We start from the raw sequence: 18,570 nt of genomic DNA, 5'->3' as shown, positions 1-18,570 counted from the left end.
GCAGTAAGACATTCCTGTGCTGTGGTGAGTAGGAGCAGCAGACAGATTGAGGGGGAGCAGCTTGTATGAATCGAATGTATTGTCCTGTCAAGGTGGTAAGGTGGAGAGCCGAGCCCACAGGGAACCCTCTCCTCAGGGACCTCAGAGGCCCTATACAGGGTGCTGATAAGGCTGTAAGGACAGGAGGCCTCTACGTAGCGCTTTAAAAAAGGAAAATTGATATTGCTTTGAAAGCATACCAGTACCATACCTGTCCTGCTCCTTGTGAGTTGTTTTCTAAATGTTGTTGCCAGCATTTTTCTCTCCACCTGGCTGCCTCTCTAGATCTTTGTGGCCCTCAATCCTTATTTTCCCCCCCAATTTTTTGTTCGTTTTGTCTTGTTGTCTGCTGTCTTTCTTTTTTCCTCTCTCATTGTCTGTCAGGACATGTTGAACCATTCCACCTGTAAGTTATCCACTGGGATTGATTGCCATCAGTTATTTAGCCCCTTTTTGTGGCACCTACCCTTTTGTCAATCATGCTTTTCTCCATCATCATTCTTCACCTCCTTCAGTCATTCCCTCTTTGTCTTCTTTACCTCTTAAGAAAAAATCAATTAGGTATTATTGTTGCTGCCTGAGATTTATGTGGAAAAATGGGTCAACATACTCCCAAGAAGGCCTTTAACAGCGTTACGGCTCAAAGCACTTTAAAGACAATGGAACAGAGAAGAGGACAGAGTGCAAGTGTATACCAGTGTAGACAGCTAGTCTGTCTTGTTTTTATCCCCACCTCAAAATCTCACACTTCTAGTTGTCTTTCCACCCTTGTTCTCTTCCAGTCATCGAAATTGACATTTCTGGAGCATTTAGAAGAGACATATAAATTATATTTGCCTCTTTTCTTCTGTGAATCGCATGCAGAAACTGCAAAATGTAAGATTGTTTTGTCACTCACCCACATTGCCACACATTTATACATTTTCATGAAAACTGTGACACTGGATAATAAGAATACTTGACAGCACTGTTAGTAACTTGGCTGCATCAAACATGTTTCTAAAATGTTGTTAATTCACTGAACTTTTATACTTTGAGTAGACATTAATTTATTGACTGAAATAATGTCTACCCAAAGTATGAAAATTCATAAAAAAATGGACAATCTAGAAACCATGTTTTCTCTTTTTCCCTATCACCTCAATTCAAGTAATTTTTTGTATAGCCCAAAATCACAACTATCCCTCTGTATAGCTTCTATACGACCCTGATTTGGATAAGGAAAAGGTCCCAAAAGAACCCATCTCTTCCACCACCATTTATATCATCCTCTCACCTCTTCACCTCTCTCATCCCTATCTCTGGCCTCCGCTTGCAGAACATTCTTGTTTTTATTCCCCTTCTCACCCAGCCAGCGGCTGCGCACACACACACACACACACACACACACACACACACCTCAAACACACACACACACACACACACACACACACACCTCAAACACACACACACACACACCTCACACACACCTCAAACACACACACACACACACACCCACACACACCTCACACACACCTCAAACACACACACACACCTCACACACCTCACACACACCTCAAACACACACACACCTCAAACACACACACACACACCTCAAACACACACACACACACACACACACCTCAAACACACACACACACACACCTCACACACACTCAAACACACACACACACACCTCACACACACCTCAAACACACCACACACACACACCTCACACACCTCACACACACACACACACCTCACACACACCTCACACACACACACACCTCAACACACACACACCACACCTCAAACACACACACACACACACACCTCAAACCACACCACCACACACACACCACACACACCTCAAACACACACACACCTCAAACAACCCACACCACACACACACCTCAAACACACACACACACACACACCTCAAACACACCACACACACACACACCTCAAACACACACACACACCTCACACACACACACACACACACACCACACACACCTCACACACACACCTCACACACACACCCACACACACACACACACCTCACACACACACACACACACACCTCAAACCACACACACACACACACACACACACACCTCACACACCACACACACACCTCACACACACACACACCTCACACCACACCTCACACACCTCAAACACACACTCACACACACCTCAAACACACACACCTCACACACACCTCACACCACACTCACACACACCTCAAACACCTCAAACACACACACCTCAAACACACACACCACACACACACACCTCAAACACACACACCACACACACACCTCAAACACACACACACACCTCACACACACACACACCACACACCACCACACACACACCTCACACACACACACCTCACACACACACCTCACACACACACACACACCTCACACACACACACACACCACACCTCAAACACACACACACACACACACACCTCACACACACCTCACACACACCTCACACACACCCACACACACACACCTCACACACACCTCACACACACCTCAAACACACACCTCACACACACCTCAAACACACACTCACACACACCTCACACACACCTCACACACCTCAAACACACCTCAAACACACACACCTCAAACACACACACCTCAAACATACACCTCAAACACACCTCAAACATACACACGCGCACACACACACACACACACACACCTCAAACACACACGCGCACACACACACACACACCTCAAACACACACACGCGCACACACACACACACACACACCTCAAACACACACACGCGCACACACACACACCTCAAACAAAGAAGCTGACCACTGCTGGGGCTGGTGATCATAACCTTTGACCTTTTGTTCAGTTCATGGTGCTTTACACAATGGCTAGTTGAACGACAGTGGCAGTTTAACGCTCACACACACATACACTTTTACCACGTCCTCACTCGTCGATTATTACAGTCTTAGACCTCAGTCACAGCTTAGAAACAGATGTGAATGCGTTTTTTTAACCCATCCCCTCAAGTGTGCAATTCTGAGACAAACTGACAACTTAATGAACTGGTTATTTAGGAGGCAACTGCTGCTGAATTTTGTTTGGGAATGTCATTATGTGTCTGCAATGATTTGATATACCTGGAGTTTAATGATCCACCACTCCACATCCTGTGATAGTTGGATTATATTACTGTGTCTCCTTATACAGGGTTCTTCGCTAACTTTTTCCTCAAGAAAGTACTGATTCCAATACCTAAACTTAGGGAAGCGGAAGTACCAATTTAATACCAGTGCTCCCCTTTTCCAAATTTAAAATCTGAGTAATGCTTACATGCTGCATGGAGCTCGCTGGGATCCTTCCTATCCAACATAAGGCTGCCACTGTATTTGCAACACATGACTACCACTGCTCTCACATTAAAATGCATTCACTGTGAAGCATCTGCAGTAAGTGGTAAGTAACAGAGCTTAATTAGCTCACTGGATTAAAATTAATGAAGCGCACTACTAGTAAGTATTTTGTGTAGGGCTACACAATATGGTAAAAAAAATTATGTTATGTTTGTGATATGATTAGTAGGAATGTTCAAAAACTTTTAAATCATGATGACCTGGCATTTGTTGGGGTCTGTACCAAACAAACATGTTTTCTTCTCACCTTGTAAACAAAATGTGTTGGTCGGAGCTTCTCTGCAGCACTATAGTGCTTAATTATAATACTGTTTTGTCACACATTTTACATTCATGAAACTTTTTTTAGCTTGTGCGATTTGGAGATTGCACTTCCATGTTGCAATTTTGATCATATTTTACCTAATTGTGCAGTCCTAATTTATGTACATCATTCATCTGGCTGATACCCGATCAGCACAATAAGATCAGCACAATAAGATCAGCACTGGGGCTGATGGATCCTAGTCCACAGTTATGACTTGAAACCACTTATTTTTTCTGAATCAGTTTCTGCTTTGTGTGATCTACTCTGATCCATTACAGGAGCCAACCATCGGCCAGGCACATCAAAGCAGCTGTCCCTCTGTCTGACACACAATGAAGCCTTATTAGAGAGCCATGTTGGAGAGTATAAGGAAGGAGCAGGGGGGTGGTTGGGGGGAGTCAACAGGGGAGAGAATGTGAAATATTTGTACAATTGTATGCCAGACCAGGGAAACATAATAAATGGGGAAGAGTGTGTGCACACATCTAAATGAGCTTTTTTAGGACAATGAGGTGTGTTACCTTTACACCTTTTTGACATCTTTTACTCATTATCCAAATCCCCCTCTTGCCTACATTTTGTTCCTGTAATTTTCTGATGTTCCAGCCACATTGATTATGATGCTTTTAAGCCGTGATGCCTCCAGCTATAATTACCATTTACCAGCATGTCAGCGTGAGAGTGAATTCGGCCAGTTGGTTCCTGAAATAAACCAGTGGTAATGGAGTGTTAACAGTGTCCTTTTCTGTCATCACATGACTGACTGTACCTACTGCCGATGATGCACCTGTTCACCTTTCCAACAACGCCTCTTCTTTGTGTTCCACAGATGAGCATGATGCAGTACAGAAGAAAACATTTACCAAATGGATAAATGCACAGTTCTCCAAGGTAATGTGAAAGATGGTAGACCAGGTCAAATGAATGCCAAACTTTTACTGCACTGGTTAAAACACACTAGAAAATGCAAATGTATTCGGAAAAGTGTTAATGATTTTAAAACTAAAAGCTTAATCTACATGTTGTTGAAATGGGAGACTTTGAAGAGTAACTGAAGAGGTGGAACTAAATGAAGATTAATTTAGTTTTAAGATTAGAGATATTAGTTTCAAACGTCTTGTCCCACACTGAAGAGGGTGATAGGCCTGCAGCTTTGCTGCTAGCAAGGGAGTAGACTAAACTGTACAAATACTTGTCATTGTATAAATGTTGTTGCAGTTACACTGCAGATGGCAAGACATTTCCATAGCTTATTTTAATTTTAAAAAACAAAATCGAATTGCAAATGTTCCGACAAATGAACTAAACACATTATTTTGTTTTAATGCATGTTTTTGTCAATTACTCTTCCCAGCCACAGTATCTGTCAGAGCACTAATGGCTTTAAATGTGTGGTCCTGTTTTTATATCTTATTATTCTCATAAACACACCATTCACATGTTCAGTTGATTTTGCTGAATGGTCTTGTTTAAATATTTACACTCCTGACAGGCCAAGATAGTCTCTGAAGCTCTTATTATAAATATTTTATATATATATAGATTGATAGATTGATTGATTATTATGATTATTAGTTCTGGGCTGCAGCCACACTCTGCAGCTCTCATTCTTGGTGTAGACTACAAATTGTAGACAAAACCTACCACTTATGCTGTTTTGTCTAATCAGACAGGGAAGACGCCCATCAAGGATATGTTTTCTGACCTGAGGGATGGGAGGAAGCTGCTAGACCTGCTGGAGGGTCTCACCGGCACTGTCTTGGTGAGTTTGTGTATTAATGTCTACAGACCTTTTTGTCACATGATTACAAATTATTAAGAAATTAGTCACCTGACCCTAAAATTAAGTTACCCTCACTACTATTGGTTTATCCTATCAGTGCTTAATCTTTCTTGATATACGCTCGCCAAAGTTTGACTTCATTTAAAACTTAAGATGTGGCAGGTTTACTGTGTGAGTGTATTTTTTTAAGATGGACAACGAAGGCCTTTTTAAAACACTGATTTCAAGCAAATGCTTATGAGTTTTCTTTGGCAATGCATGCAATTGAATAACAGGAGAATGTTTTTGTAGCTGAGATGTGACTTTTGCATCCACTCAAGCTAGTCAAGCACATGCATCACCTCATGTAAACTCAAAGGTTAAATCTAATGTAAACATCAGAGCCACACCGGGGACAGCAGATGTATTTTGGTTCCTGGAAAAGAAAGAGCTAAATGAAGAACAGATGTTTTGCAAACACATTATATCTCTCATTTCATCAATCGTAGATGAATAAATGTTCTTATATTGTTTAAACTTTGGTGTTTAATGCATGTATGTTGTTTTTAGTTTTCCTAAACAAATACTCTAAAAAAGAAATAGATAAAACATCTTATTAAAAAGCCGATTTGTTTTTTTAAGACCATTCCCAGTGTATGTGTGTCTTCAGTGACTACAATGTGCTTACGAGTGTGTTTTTTTACTTTTTTTTGGATATTCTCTTTTTTATCAGGGTCACCTTGCTGGCACCCCTTCATCAGCATATGTGTTTTCTAGTACCCGCAGCTGATGAAGTGCCAACTGTCTTTAAACTCCCCCCCCCCCCCCCCCCCCCCCGATACCAGAATACTAATTCTATAAGTAGGTGCTAATAAGCGGTTGAGGTATGTGAAGACTTAAAACGGATTTGCAGTTGGCAGCTATTCATCCTGCCATTCTTTCCATAAGTTGGCCCTTGGACGCTGCTGATAGGGTAATGGGTGTGATGAATGTATGGAGAGAAACACTCTGCTGAGTGATGACATACCTTCTTCTAGTTTGACCTGGGACCATGTCATCTTCACTGTCTTTAGTGCAAAAAGCTTGTATGGGAATATGTCATAGATTCCATTCTCTTTCCATTGAAACTCCATTTATCTGAGATGCTTTTATGAACTGTTGATTTACATAATGTTTAAATCCCCACAGCGTTACAGTATGATTGGCTAGGGAACAGTGAACATGCTGTCACCTGATTTGTGCTGTATTTCCTGTTCCTCAGACCAAAGAGAGAGGCTCCACCAGGGTGCACGCTCTCAACAATGTCAACAAAGTACTTCAAGTCCTGCATCAAAGTAATGTGAGTACCCTGTATTTTCTGCTGTTGTTGGTGTGATTGTCCCTTCAACTGCTGTTAAGGACAAAGAGTCTACAGGGTTTCATTTAGCCACCCAGTACAGCATAGGTACAGCCAGAAAGAGGGAACCATAATGAATAGCAAAATTAGCTGATTGTGTTGTGTCCAAGTAAAAACTCTTTGGCTATGATACATTTAAGATTGTCTTGCACTACTAGAGATGTGTACATTTCCAAGGTGGCACTTGCTTGATTCAAACCAGTAACACTTCCTGTAACTATGCAAGACCACATGTTCTCCAAATGTGTAATTTTGTCAACAATGTGTTCTTTATTTTTCTATGTGTCTGCCTCCTTCATTCCTTTGCTCCATCGTTCCTTCGTTCCCTCATCCCTCCTCCTCTCTGTGTACAATAGTTGGTCGGAATGCCTTGACCTTAGCAGTAGGAGAATAAGGCACATGCTCATGGGAAGTAGCAGAGGCTGGAGTTTGCATGCAACCCCTGCTGGTTTCACTCCTGCAAGAGCCAGAGACTGTCAGCTGGCAGTGAAGGCCAGAGTTCCCACAAGCCTCTAAAGGCCGCGGACTGGAGAAAATGAAATAAGGCCTTTGAGGTTTCTGGAAATAAATGGATGTCATAAATACTTGATGTTTCTCATTAAATTATAGAAAATTAATTTATCACTGAAATATGCTTGACTTTGAGGTCATGTTCTAGTCATTGAAAAACTTTAATGTGCACCTTATACTTACTTACAATGTTGAAGTGCAAAAAGCAAGTTATTTCCAACTTTGCTTAGGTGGTCAAAAAACACATGAATAAGACATGTGAGGCTTTTTCCAGCAGACAGCTGCAATGTGCATGACAATCATCATAATCATCATCTGCAATCACGCCGATCCGTACCCCTTTGCATTTGGAGAATCTGTGTTATTGCAGAATATTGAGTCAGAATTATTCTGACTCTGCTGAGGGAGCGCTGCTGGATGATTCTTGTTGCTTCAAAAGGTTTTTAAAAATGAGTTCACAGGGCAGTATGTCCTAGTTTAGAAGTTGTGGATGGGAACCATGCGCACAGAAGCAGACGTATGATACACTGTATGTAAGAAATAAAGAGAGAGAGATAAGTGATGGTGTGGCGCAGTAGAGCTAATTGGGACTAGAGAATGGTCAGAGGTGAGCTCTGCAGTAGACAGAGAGGTCACTTTTTAGTTTGACCAGACACTTGACCTCGTGTTCCACTCTGTGCCTTGATCCTCCCCAAAATATTTATATGTAATCAGTCCACCCTTGGCCCTCACCTCATATGATGTCTGACAAAGACACACTTTATAGGTAGCAAAGGAATGGTCTTATGAGGGTGGTACAATCCACTGTGTGGTTAAAATGCATTCAGAGGTATTCAGCTGTGTGGACACTCTTTATTTACTCCACTGCGTAAAGAAACTTATATATTACTTTGTGATCAGAGTTGTTACTTTAAGGGTGTTTTAAGATGTTCACTGCAACTGGGTGGGCTATCAAATTAATCTTCTCAAAACAGGAAGCATTTCTACTTTACTGCTAATGCATAACTTTGTACATTTTCTTGTATTATTAATTATATTTTTGTAATGCGTCTCTGTATCATTGTCTATCATCTTTTCCAGGTTGATCTTGTAAACATAGGAGGGACAGATATTGTAGATGGAAACCACAAACTGACCTTGGGCCTCATCTGGAGTATTATCCTTCACTGGCAGGTGAGCACAGATATTACACACACACACAGACACACACACACAAAGACTCATTAATGTTTGCTCTGACTGTGAGCTCACAATTCACTGATGTTCCAGAGGGATGAAAAATACAGATGATGGAAAATCAGTATTAGTGTGCACACATGCGTTCATGCATGTAAACATGCTGATCTTCTACTGCTTTTTGTGTCTGAAATTTAAAACGGTCAAGTAAAAAAGTTTATGAAGAGGTTTTATTAAAAGGGCGTTTGGCACTTACAGTTTTTCAGTATTATTAGTTTAAAGGAATTATTTTTCAACCCTTTTCCAACCAATTTTCACATGTTCTGGGGTCGAAATGACTAGTAGGTACAAATCGTTTTGGAATCCGTGAAGTAGATCAATCCAGCCGACAGCCACAAATCAGATGCAATGGCTACAACATATGTCAACAGAAAGTGCTTCTTTTTGCCGCTGAAATGCTCAGACTTTTAACTGTCTAACAACATCATGGAAAAGATCTTTACCAGTAACACCAACGGTTTTTAACCAGAAACAGAAGTCTTTTGCTCTGAAGAGCTGTCTTCGAGCCAGACTTCTTTCATAATTTTGGCTTCACAGTTGCCCCAAAGGAATATGTTACAGCCATTGCAGCCGGTTTGCGGTTCACATTAAGTTTATTAACAACTATGTGAATACTAATAAAGAAAAGGATGTGCAAAATTGCATGTTTATTTACCATATTAATGTGTGATTTTCCATGTTCATTTAGGTGAAAGACATCATGAAGGATATTATGTCCAACCTGCAGCAGACCAACAGTGAGAAGATCTTACTGAGTTGGGTACGCCAGTGCACCCGCTCGTACCCAGAAGTCAATGTGCTGAACTTCACCACCAGCTGGGCTGATGGGCTGGCTCTTAACAGCATTCTACACCATTTTAGGTGAGGAAGGATCATGGACTCTTTGAAAATGTGTCTACATTTTTTAATGCAGTGATCTGATTAAACCTTAAAGTGCTTTTTGTGAATTTCAGTGTTTTGGTACATTTAGTTTGAATTGTATTTAAGTTGCATGCAGATTTTATGAGACTGCATTTCCTTTCTTGAAAGCCAAGTTGTGGTATTTATTGCTGTGAGATAAATTGTACCCCTTTAAGTTGACATTGCATATTTGACATATGCCCTTTGACTCCGAATGTAATTCATACTGAGCACAGACCAAGACCTTCAAAGCCGTCAAGACTTTAGAAATTGCAGATGTGTATGAACCTTTCTGTGTGTATGTGTGTGTGTGTGTGTGTGTGTGTGTGTGGAGTTGCTCAAGGTCAGGTTGACAGGTCAGCGCCTGCCTGGTGTGTATACACTGCTTTCCTTGCTCTGTTTACGCCTACCATGTCACTGTTTGCACACGCTTGGTGTGTGTGTACGCTGTTGTGTGTGAAAGAAACAGAGCGGGAGAAGCATCAGTGGTGTTACTCCCCCTTTCTGTAACCTCTTGTCCTTACTAGTGACATGCGGCACACACGCACAGGCCTGTGAACTGTGAGAGGCCAGTGTTGGTTTAGACCTGGGCCAGGGTTTAGGTGGATCACTGAACACACACATTCCACACCCAACTGGCCTCAACACAAGTCTCCCCTGCACCACTGAGTGGCACGTCTTTTCTGTGCAGAGGGCACACGTAGGTTCATTTTTTTTCTACACAGGGAATATGCTCAGGAAAAGGCAATTGGTTGTCCAAAAAGAGAATCTAGAAACCTCCACCCTCTGAATTATCATATTATTAGTATGTACAGAAATGCGTACATTCATGCAGCTAACAGTATATATGGATTCTGAATTATCTGAGCCTGTAACCTTAATACCGGAAATCCAGAATGTTACTTTCTCCCTGTTGCTGCTCTCATTGCCACCACTCTGTGTGTCTTCAGGCCGAACGCATTCAGCTGGGATCAGGTGGTCAGACTGAGCCCTGTGGAGAGACTGGACCATGCCTTCGCTGTAGCCAAAGACCAGCTGGCTATTGAGAGGCTACTGGATCCCGAAGGTACTGGCACTCTTTCCCACTTCCCACTTTGTACGCATAGGTCAACTGTATTTATTTGGACATGAATAACTGTAGAAATGTAAAATTGGTTGCAGCTACCTTTTATGGTAGTCCCAAAAGTTGAAAGTTGGATATGGAATGAGGTACATGTTACTGTCCAAAATTCTTACATATTTAAACATACTCAGTGTTCACAAAGCCTACCTTCATGTTCTGCCAGCAGTTGGATAAAATCACAGTGGAGCAAATACCTTGGGGTTGTCTTTGGCTCAAGATTTGTAAGAAGCTGTGTTTGCTCAGAATGTTTTTTCAAGTTCATGTAGCACCTGTGGATTCTCGGTGTGCATGTACTTCAGCTGTCTAAACTCATACGTTACTTGTTATGTCATGACGGACGTGCAGTCACACCTGACCTGTGTCAAAGCCAGCTTTAATCAGAACAACTTGCCTCAACCTGGCTTTTTGTCTCCCCTCCATCCTTCTCGCCTTCCTTCCCATCTAATCTCCTCCTGTGACACTTAACTGCTATCTCACTTCATCTTCCATGCTGCTTTTCTCTTCATGCAATTTTCACCTCTTTATCCCCCACTCCCTCCCACCTGCTTGTCATGCTTAATTTGTATCTCTGATCTTTCTGCCCTGCATCCACCTCCCTACCACCATCTTGCCCCCCTTCTCTCTCAGATGTGGCGGTGCAGTTACCAGATAAGAAGTCGATCATCATGTACGTAACATCACTGTTTGCTGTGCTGCCCAAAGACGTGAGCATGGAGGCTATCAGAGAAGTGGAGACCCTGCCACGGAAATACAAAGTGGAGTCTGAGGACTCAGGTCGAGGCCTCAGTGCTCAGGTAAAATGTACAACACAGCAGGTTACAGTTTGTACTACATGTGAGACTTAGGGAAGAGTCACTGTAATATTTTCACAACCTTTTGAACTGCTCACACATAAGTTGCTCACTGCACTCCATCTGTTTTTCAAGGAATACAAGGTGCCTCTTTGTGTGCAAACTTTAAATATCCACAGCTGATACCCAGCACAGTAAACAGTAATTCCACACTTTGATTGTAACTACAATCAAAAAGTTTTTTTCTTAACAAATAAATATAATTAATAATATACATTTGGAACCAGATGTAATTCAGATACCCAACCCTAGGTCATAGTTCAGTATGTTTTTGGCACAGTGAGGAAAAACACATCACAGAATTTCATTCCATTTATTTAGAACATGTAAACACTTGCTCATTGACCATAATTTGTGCTGTAAAAGTTAAAGGCATAATGAGTATGATTTGTCGGTTGCTGTTTGGAAACACATGATTCAAAGTTGGCCCCTCCTCCCCGGCTTGAGAGAGAGCAGTGGTGATCGAGCGAGCTAGAGAGCGAAGAAAGAGAGGGAGCAGCGTTAGTGAGAACAAAGCAGTGAATCAGAGAAATAAAACTTTATTTTTTGATTGTTTTTCATGCCATTTATGTTCTAAATAAACACGGCCACTCCTTCACACACCGCAGCACAACCCCATGGGAAGAAGGTGTGTGTGTGCGTGTGTGCACTTGTAGCTCAGCCCTGTCTGCATTCAAACAGACACCCAGACTGTCGTTTTACTACAGTTTTACACTATGAGCCCTGACCACACACCATGGGCGCTGCCCAAAGGTTGATGCACAGAAACGTCCCAACCACAGCAAAGTAATAAGAAGATAAGGGCACACACTTCTAGTGAGTCGTAAACTAAGATTGAGAGGGATTGTCTAAAGATTCTCAGTCATTCAGGTCATAGTTATCTCTAGTTATCCCTGCCAGTCAGTCAGAACTGAAGAAGCCTCTTAGATGAGAGGTGAAACGTCTTTGAGTATCTTCAACCAAGTCCAGTTGCTCCGTTGCCTTTTTTTAAAAGAAAAAAGGGCAATGTGTCAACATTTCTCTAACTTAGTTACAAAACTTGCACTCATATACACAAATGAAGATGATTATAACTAACTTATGCATTTTTTGAGTAATGTGTCAAATCTATTCTAGCCTTTTGTTATTCCTTTGGCTCTGTTTTGAATCTGCAGAGAAGAAGGATTTCACCTCAGTCAGGTTTAGCCCTTTTGCTGTAGTTTAACAGCAATTCATATGGGAAGCTTTTTCTTTAAATGTAAGGTTTTTTAATTGGAATTGTTTCGTCCGTGTTCGCCCTAATGATGATACTAGCTATGTTTTATATGAACTGTGCCAACGTTACTAACATTCTTCAGCCAACAATAAACAGCTGATACCTTGCCCAACCTTGCTGGACTTGGAGTTTTGAACTTATGTTCTGCACATGCCAATATATTGGCTGCAAATAGAATGGACTATAGTAGTATTTGGGTCATATGGCATACCAAATTAAAATAAATTATCTGGATGTCCTACATCAAACTGTTCATGATGAATACGTGCGCTGAATACTCATCTAAATAAAACAAAACAAACCCAAAGCAACCTCCTTAATCTGCATGATTGATTTATTTCGGTAGTGACACAGTGCTTCAGACCAGCAGATCTGTCTACCCCAGTGACTGCCGGTCTGGACCCCTCTGCCTGCGCTGGTGTAGACAAACCATTAGCTCTTTCTATGAATGTAGAGATGACAGTTCAGCTCCTGAACTTCAGCTTCAACAACTGAAAAGCTGGAGTCTCAAAAAAATTGAACCCATAACTGCTTTGACCTTTGCTGCTGTGTTGGGTTTCCGATAACATTCAGTTTGAAGGCCACAGACTCTGCTATGTGCAAGCATAAGGAATATTGTGAAGTGTCTCTTTGTGTGTTGCCAAATCGAATGAGTCACTCCCACTCTAAAAAAGCCATCTCCTTCATTCTCTCCAGCGCTGCTCATGAAAAGCACAGCAGGCACATGGCAAACAGGGAGGAGAGCCATGACTCACCCCTCTGACATTAGCCAACAGACCGAGCTGCATGCTGTTGGAAACACCGAGCTGTAAAGGGATGGAGGGAAATGAGGGAATAAATTGATAAAAATGGGAGTGTGTGTGAAAGTTTACAGGGAAGGTTATTTGAGCTTTAAAGATACTGATACTGTTCAATGTTTTATATCTGTGAGCATTTCAGGGTCGTTTTTGTACATCTTGATTCAATTGGACTTTCCTGCTCAATCACTCACTTGTGATTGTAATTTATAATCTATATATTCCATATATACAGAAAAGCTGCATTCCCCCTAAAAATGTAATTTGTTTAACTTGATTAAAGTTATTTTGCTACATTTTTAGTCCCATCCAGCCTGCTGTGCTATTTTCTTTCAATCACATACATCCCTGGGGCAGCTTGTTTCAGAAGTTTTTAGTCAGAAGTCAGAAAATCCCGAAACCATCTCTTAAGTTTTTATTGCCCCGTGGGCACATACTTCACACGTCCTGGAACGAGTGCTGGAAAAGTCTTTTTAAATAGTGCTCTGATTGGTCCAACAAGGGGTTTACTTTCCTGGCACACTTTGCCTCCTTATAGGAAGTGATGTGTAATGCTGCTGGTAGTGAGACTGAGTGGAGGAAAAATAAAGGCTCTTTGTTTTAGATCAATAATATTGGTTCATGATATTGTTGTGGAGTTCTTAATGTTGATTTTAGATAGTGATTGTTTTCAATACTGATGACAATTCAGCTTGAGATCCAGTAAAATATTATTGCTTAACTGTCTTTTAAAGTCAGAATATCACGGCGTATGCATGATGACGCATTACATGCTTCAGAATCACAACTGCAAAAGTGATAAACGCGGGGATTGAGTTGAGCAACTCATCTGGTGATAATAAAGTGTTCTGTTGAGCCAGACCACAGCTATTTTACAGCCATTCAACTCAATAAATAGACCAAGGCTGCAGTTTTCTCTCTCTCTCCCATGACTTTCCTTCTCTCCTTGTTGCTTTGTTCCTGCCTGCCTACACTGGTCTAACATAAGGGCTTACAGTATTTTTGTGACTTACTCCAAAATAACCAAAAGGTCATTGAATATTTTCAGCAGGTGACCTTTTCCTGAGTTTGCTACACATACATTACTGCTGTGTAATTCCAGCCTGGAAAACAAAGGTCCATTTGACTTGTTACTGTACCAGACTCTACTCATCTTGGACTTGGCATGGTTACTGCTGCAAAGATTCTATCTCCTGTTTGTTTCAGCTCCAGACAGATTTGTTGAGCTCTTTTGAGCTTTTTCCTACATTTCCTTCAGAACAATGGAAACCTGGGAAAGTTTGTTAATGCTGTTGTCTACAAAAGGCGTCACTATGTTTACATAGCGTGTAACAACCCTGTATTTAAGGGAATTCATAATTGAGACGGTGTTGAAAATATAAATTAATATAATTTTTTTTATGGTGTTAGATTTAGAAACGTATTCAGAGAAGTTGTTGCTGAAGGACACCACCCTCACAAGACTTCTGTCAGTTATCTTTCCACTAACATCTAGAGTGTTGTTTAAGTTTAAATTGCATAAAGTGTGTTACATTCAACCATGTTTTCCCTCTTCTCCTTAAAGCAGTTCTCAAGCTGTTTCTTTTTTGAGGCCGCACCATCCATCTCTCTGTCTGTACACCCAACTTTACCCACAATACCTCTGTGTTTCAAACTTACTGCTATTTCTAGAATGAGGATTGACCTGCCCAGTGTGCCAGGGGCAACTCCCAGCATCCCATAATAGGCCTGCAGTTGTTTTTTTGTTTTTTTTTCTTAACCGAGCAAGGCAGGTCACTCTGCATGCTCCACAGCAGCACAGGCCCCTCCTAGATGTCTGGTTCTATTTTAAAACTCACCAGCTGATGTGCACAGATGAAAATCAGAGTAAAGGACAAGTGGATGTTTTGGGCATGGCTGTGTTTCATAGACATCCTTGTCCTGAGAGCTTTAGCTTGAAGCTTAGTTTTGTGTTTGAGTTTTACTGTGAATGTGACATCTCAGGGAAGGAAAAACTTACTTTTCCTTGTTTTCTTTCCACTTTAAAGACAGTAGACTTGACCTTGTATAATGACATGGAAAATGAAAGGACTACATTCCTCCTGTTCCTTGCTATCTGATAGATGTTAAGCCTAGTACTGTACTTAATTTCAGTAATATTTTACTATTAATACATTAATAACAACCCCTATGTAAACACATTGTCTATAACTCAGTCAATCTGTGCCTATATCCTTTGCTTCATGTTTGTCAGAATGTGCAGATGGAGGAAGCAGGCAGCAGCCCCCGGCCTGAGACACCCAGCACCCTGACAGAGACAGAGGGAGAGATGGAGGGCAGCCTGTTGGAAGTCGACCTGGACAGCTACCAGACCACGCTGGAGGAGGTACTGACCTGGCTGCTGTCGGCCGAGGATGCCCTACAGGTTCAGGACGAGGTGTCGGACGACGTGGAAGAAGTCAAAGAACAGTTTCACACGCATGAGGTAGGAGGAGACCTGCAGGTTGGCTTAAGGCTTGCAGAGGTGTAAACATGCATGCACGTTGTGGATAGAGGTACAAACAACTGTGTCTCTGTGCTATGTATTTTTTTCTGTTTATGTATCTTGAGATTTCTACTCTATGACTGAGACATCAGATTGAGAGACCACATGTTTAAGACTAAGAAGTAGAGGCCTGTCACAGCCAACAGTATGTGCTCTTTACATGTTGGGAATGCCAGGAATTCTGCTGCGAACAGCATCCAATGGTGCCTTGGCCCAGAGCTTACTTGCTTGCTCGAGAAGGCGTAGTTGCAGGGTTTGTGTCTGTGCATGTGTGTAAAGGGGCTTTGGCAGGATTCCCTTGGCTGCGATGTGAATATCTATGAACTCTAATGTCTGGAATCCAGGTCAAAGTAGAAAGCTGGTAGTGAGACTGAGAGCAACAAGGCCCAAAGCCTCTTTAACAGCCAGGCTTTTCGGGAGGTCTAAAAAAATCAATCCAGTTTGTTTCAGCCTTGTTGTTCACGTACTTCCAGCAAAGCCTTATCAAAGATAGTGTGCTCAGAGGTGCAGGAAAAAATGCTTACTCATCCAGAGAGCTCACGGACAACTGACAATAACTCAATTCATTGGTCTTAATGGCGCTCTCAACAAGAACCAGCAGAAAATAGCTACTCTGAGGAGTTAAGAAGCAACCAAACATTGTAGCATTTTCTCCTTCCTCTTCTGTTTTGCAATTGGCCTCAGTTGCCTCCTTGAGGGAGTCTGGTCTTCATTTAGTCTTCGTTAGTATGGGGTGCCAAGTGGCAGCATGCAGCATCATTATATAAGCAATGTTAGGCCTCCATGTTAGACTGAATCTGAATAATTTTTAAGGGTTTGTGGTTCACGGTCTCTCGTAACTTAACATAGATATCGGTATCTTTCTTTGGGTTCTTTCTTTTCGTTTTTGTTCTGTTTGTAGCACACAGCTTGTCTGAAAGACAGATTTGCAGTACATTTCTTTGTCTGTACTTTAACTGCTTCCCCCTTCTCCCCCAAAAGGACTTTATGATGGAGCTGACGGCGCACCAGAGCAGTGTTGGTAATGTGCTCCAAGCGGGTAACCAACTAATTGCCCAGGGCAACTTGACAGAGGAGGAAGAAGATGAAATTCGGGAGCAGATGACCCTCCTCAACTCCCGCTGGGAGAGCCTCAGAGTGGACAGCATGGATCGCCAGGCCAGGTAGATACACATACATATTGCCTGTAGAGGTATTGCAATACCTTTTACTGTTGTTTATTTGCAAATGGCAATTACATAATGTGAGTTTATTTGGGTCATAAACTAGTTGAAACTAGTTTTTTTAAAGAGAAGAAAAATAAGGCTTAAAACTCAAAAATCAATAGAGTGCCATCACATCATGAGCAACAAATTGCTCAGTTTTCCTTGAATAATGTACAAGGCTGCAAGCTGTGTGAAGGTGACACCTAAAAAGCCTTGAGCTCTCCATGGTCTAACAAGCCTGATGCTCAAGCTGTGTTATCAAGGTTTATGATGCTTTAGACACACATACACAGTTGTTAATAAATTGTATTCATGACATCTGTTAGAGAATATGTTGACCCTGTTTCGAAGGTGTGTGTGCTCGACTATTTGTCCATGAAGTTTGTATGGAGCCTTGCCACTCATTCTAGTTTTGATACTGTGAGGTGGGCAAATAACCAGCTGAACAGGCAGTTTCACCTTAAAGTTTATTAAACTGAAAGCATTCATATCCTTTATACCTCTACACGCTCACCTCTCTGTCTCTCTGTCCTTACTTTCTTCCTCTCTCTCTTTCCAGGCTCCATGAAGTCCTGATGGATCTTCAGCAGCAGCAGCTACAGCAGCTTTCTGATTGGCTTACGCAGACAGAGGAGCGAATCAGAAAGATAGAGACAGAAACGGCAGCTAAAGATGTGGAGATCTACAAGGAACAGTTAGAGCAGCACAAAGTAAATAAAGTTTCCCATGCAAATTTTTTAGCTTGCATGAATCTAATCAATGAGGAAAGGGGTAATTGATTTAACTTGGACAGGATCAAATAGAAATCCACATCTTGTGATCATGTTGTCACATGTTTGATCCTGCCCTTCCAAACACTGCCACCATAAAGCTGAGCAGCTTCTCTGCCAGCTCTGTTAATGGATAATATGTGACCGTGCTGATTTCACTATTTGCGTTTCCGTTCAGGAACTTCAGAACGACCTGGAGGCAGAGCAGGTGAAGGTCAACTCTCTAACGCACATGGTTGTCGTGGTAGATGAGACCAGCGGTGAGTGTGCCACCGCTGCCTTGGAGGACCAACTACAAGTAGGTTGTCAGCCTGATAATGTTTGTGAATTTGTTTTACTAATATCCTTTGTCATTTAAAGAAGGGGAGTCTTCCTCCTCTACTTGGCGTCTGCCTTTTAATGCCTATTCAAGAATAATTACATGGTCAATTTTGCTGAAACATTGATGCCCCATTGCTATCTTATGTAGTGTATATAAGCTGA

General features: G+C 41.7%; 1 protein-coding gene across 11 annotated transcripts in view; it reads left to right on the top strand.

Annotated features, from left to right (window-relative positions):
• utrn (utrophin) overlaps window positions 1-18,570 on the top strand; it is a 190,445-nt gene that overhangs the window by 17,657 nt on the left and 154,218 nt on the right. For all 11 annotated transcript variants that reach the window (XM_038726943.1, XM_038726936.1, XM_038726938.1 and 8 more), the window contains 11 exons: window positions 4,588-4,649; window positions 5,428-5,520; window positions 6,782-6,859; window positions 8,507-8,599; window positions 9,351-9,523; window positions 10,513-10,628; window positions 11,313-11,479; window positions 15,822-16,052; window positions 17,094-17,275; window positions 17,877-18,027; window positions 18,266-18,385. In XM_038726943.1, the coding sequence (XP_038582871.1) occupies window positions 4,588-4,649; window positions 5,428-5,520; window positions 6,782-6,859; window positions 8,507-8,599; window positions 9,351-9,523; window positions 10,513-10,628; window positions 11,313-11,479; window positions 15,822-16,052; window positions 17,094-17,275; window positions 17,877-18,027; window positions 18,266-18,385 (1,466 nt within the window). The remainder of the gene's footprint in view (window positions 1-4,587; window positions 4,650-5,427; window positions 5,521-6,781; window positions 6,860-8,506; window positions 8,600-9,350; window positions 9,524-10,512; window positions 10,629-11,312; window positions 11,480-15,821; window positions 16,053-17,093; window positions 17,276-17,876; window positions 18,028-18,265; window positions 18,386-18,570) is intronic.

This window comes from Micropterus salmoides, unplaced genomic scaffold (assembly GCF_014851395.1).
Source record: "Micropterus salmoides isolate LMB-PRFRI ecotype aquatic unplaced genomic scaffold, ASM1485139v1 Ms_hic_scaffold_18, whole genome shotgun sequence".
NCBI classification, from domain to species: domain Eukaryota; kingdom Metazoa; phylum Chordata; class Actinopteri; order Centrarchiformes; family Centrarchidae; genus Micropterus; species Micropterus salmoides.
Note: the sequence above shows the minus strand (reverse complement) of the source record. Positions and strands in the feature narration are given on the sequence as shown.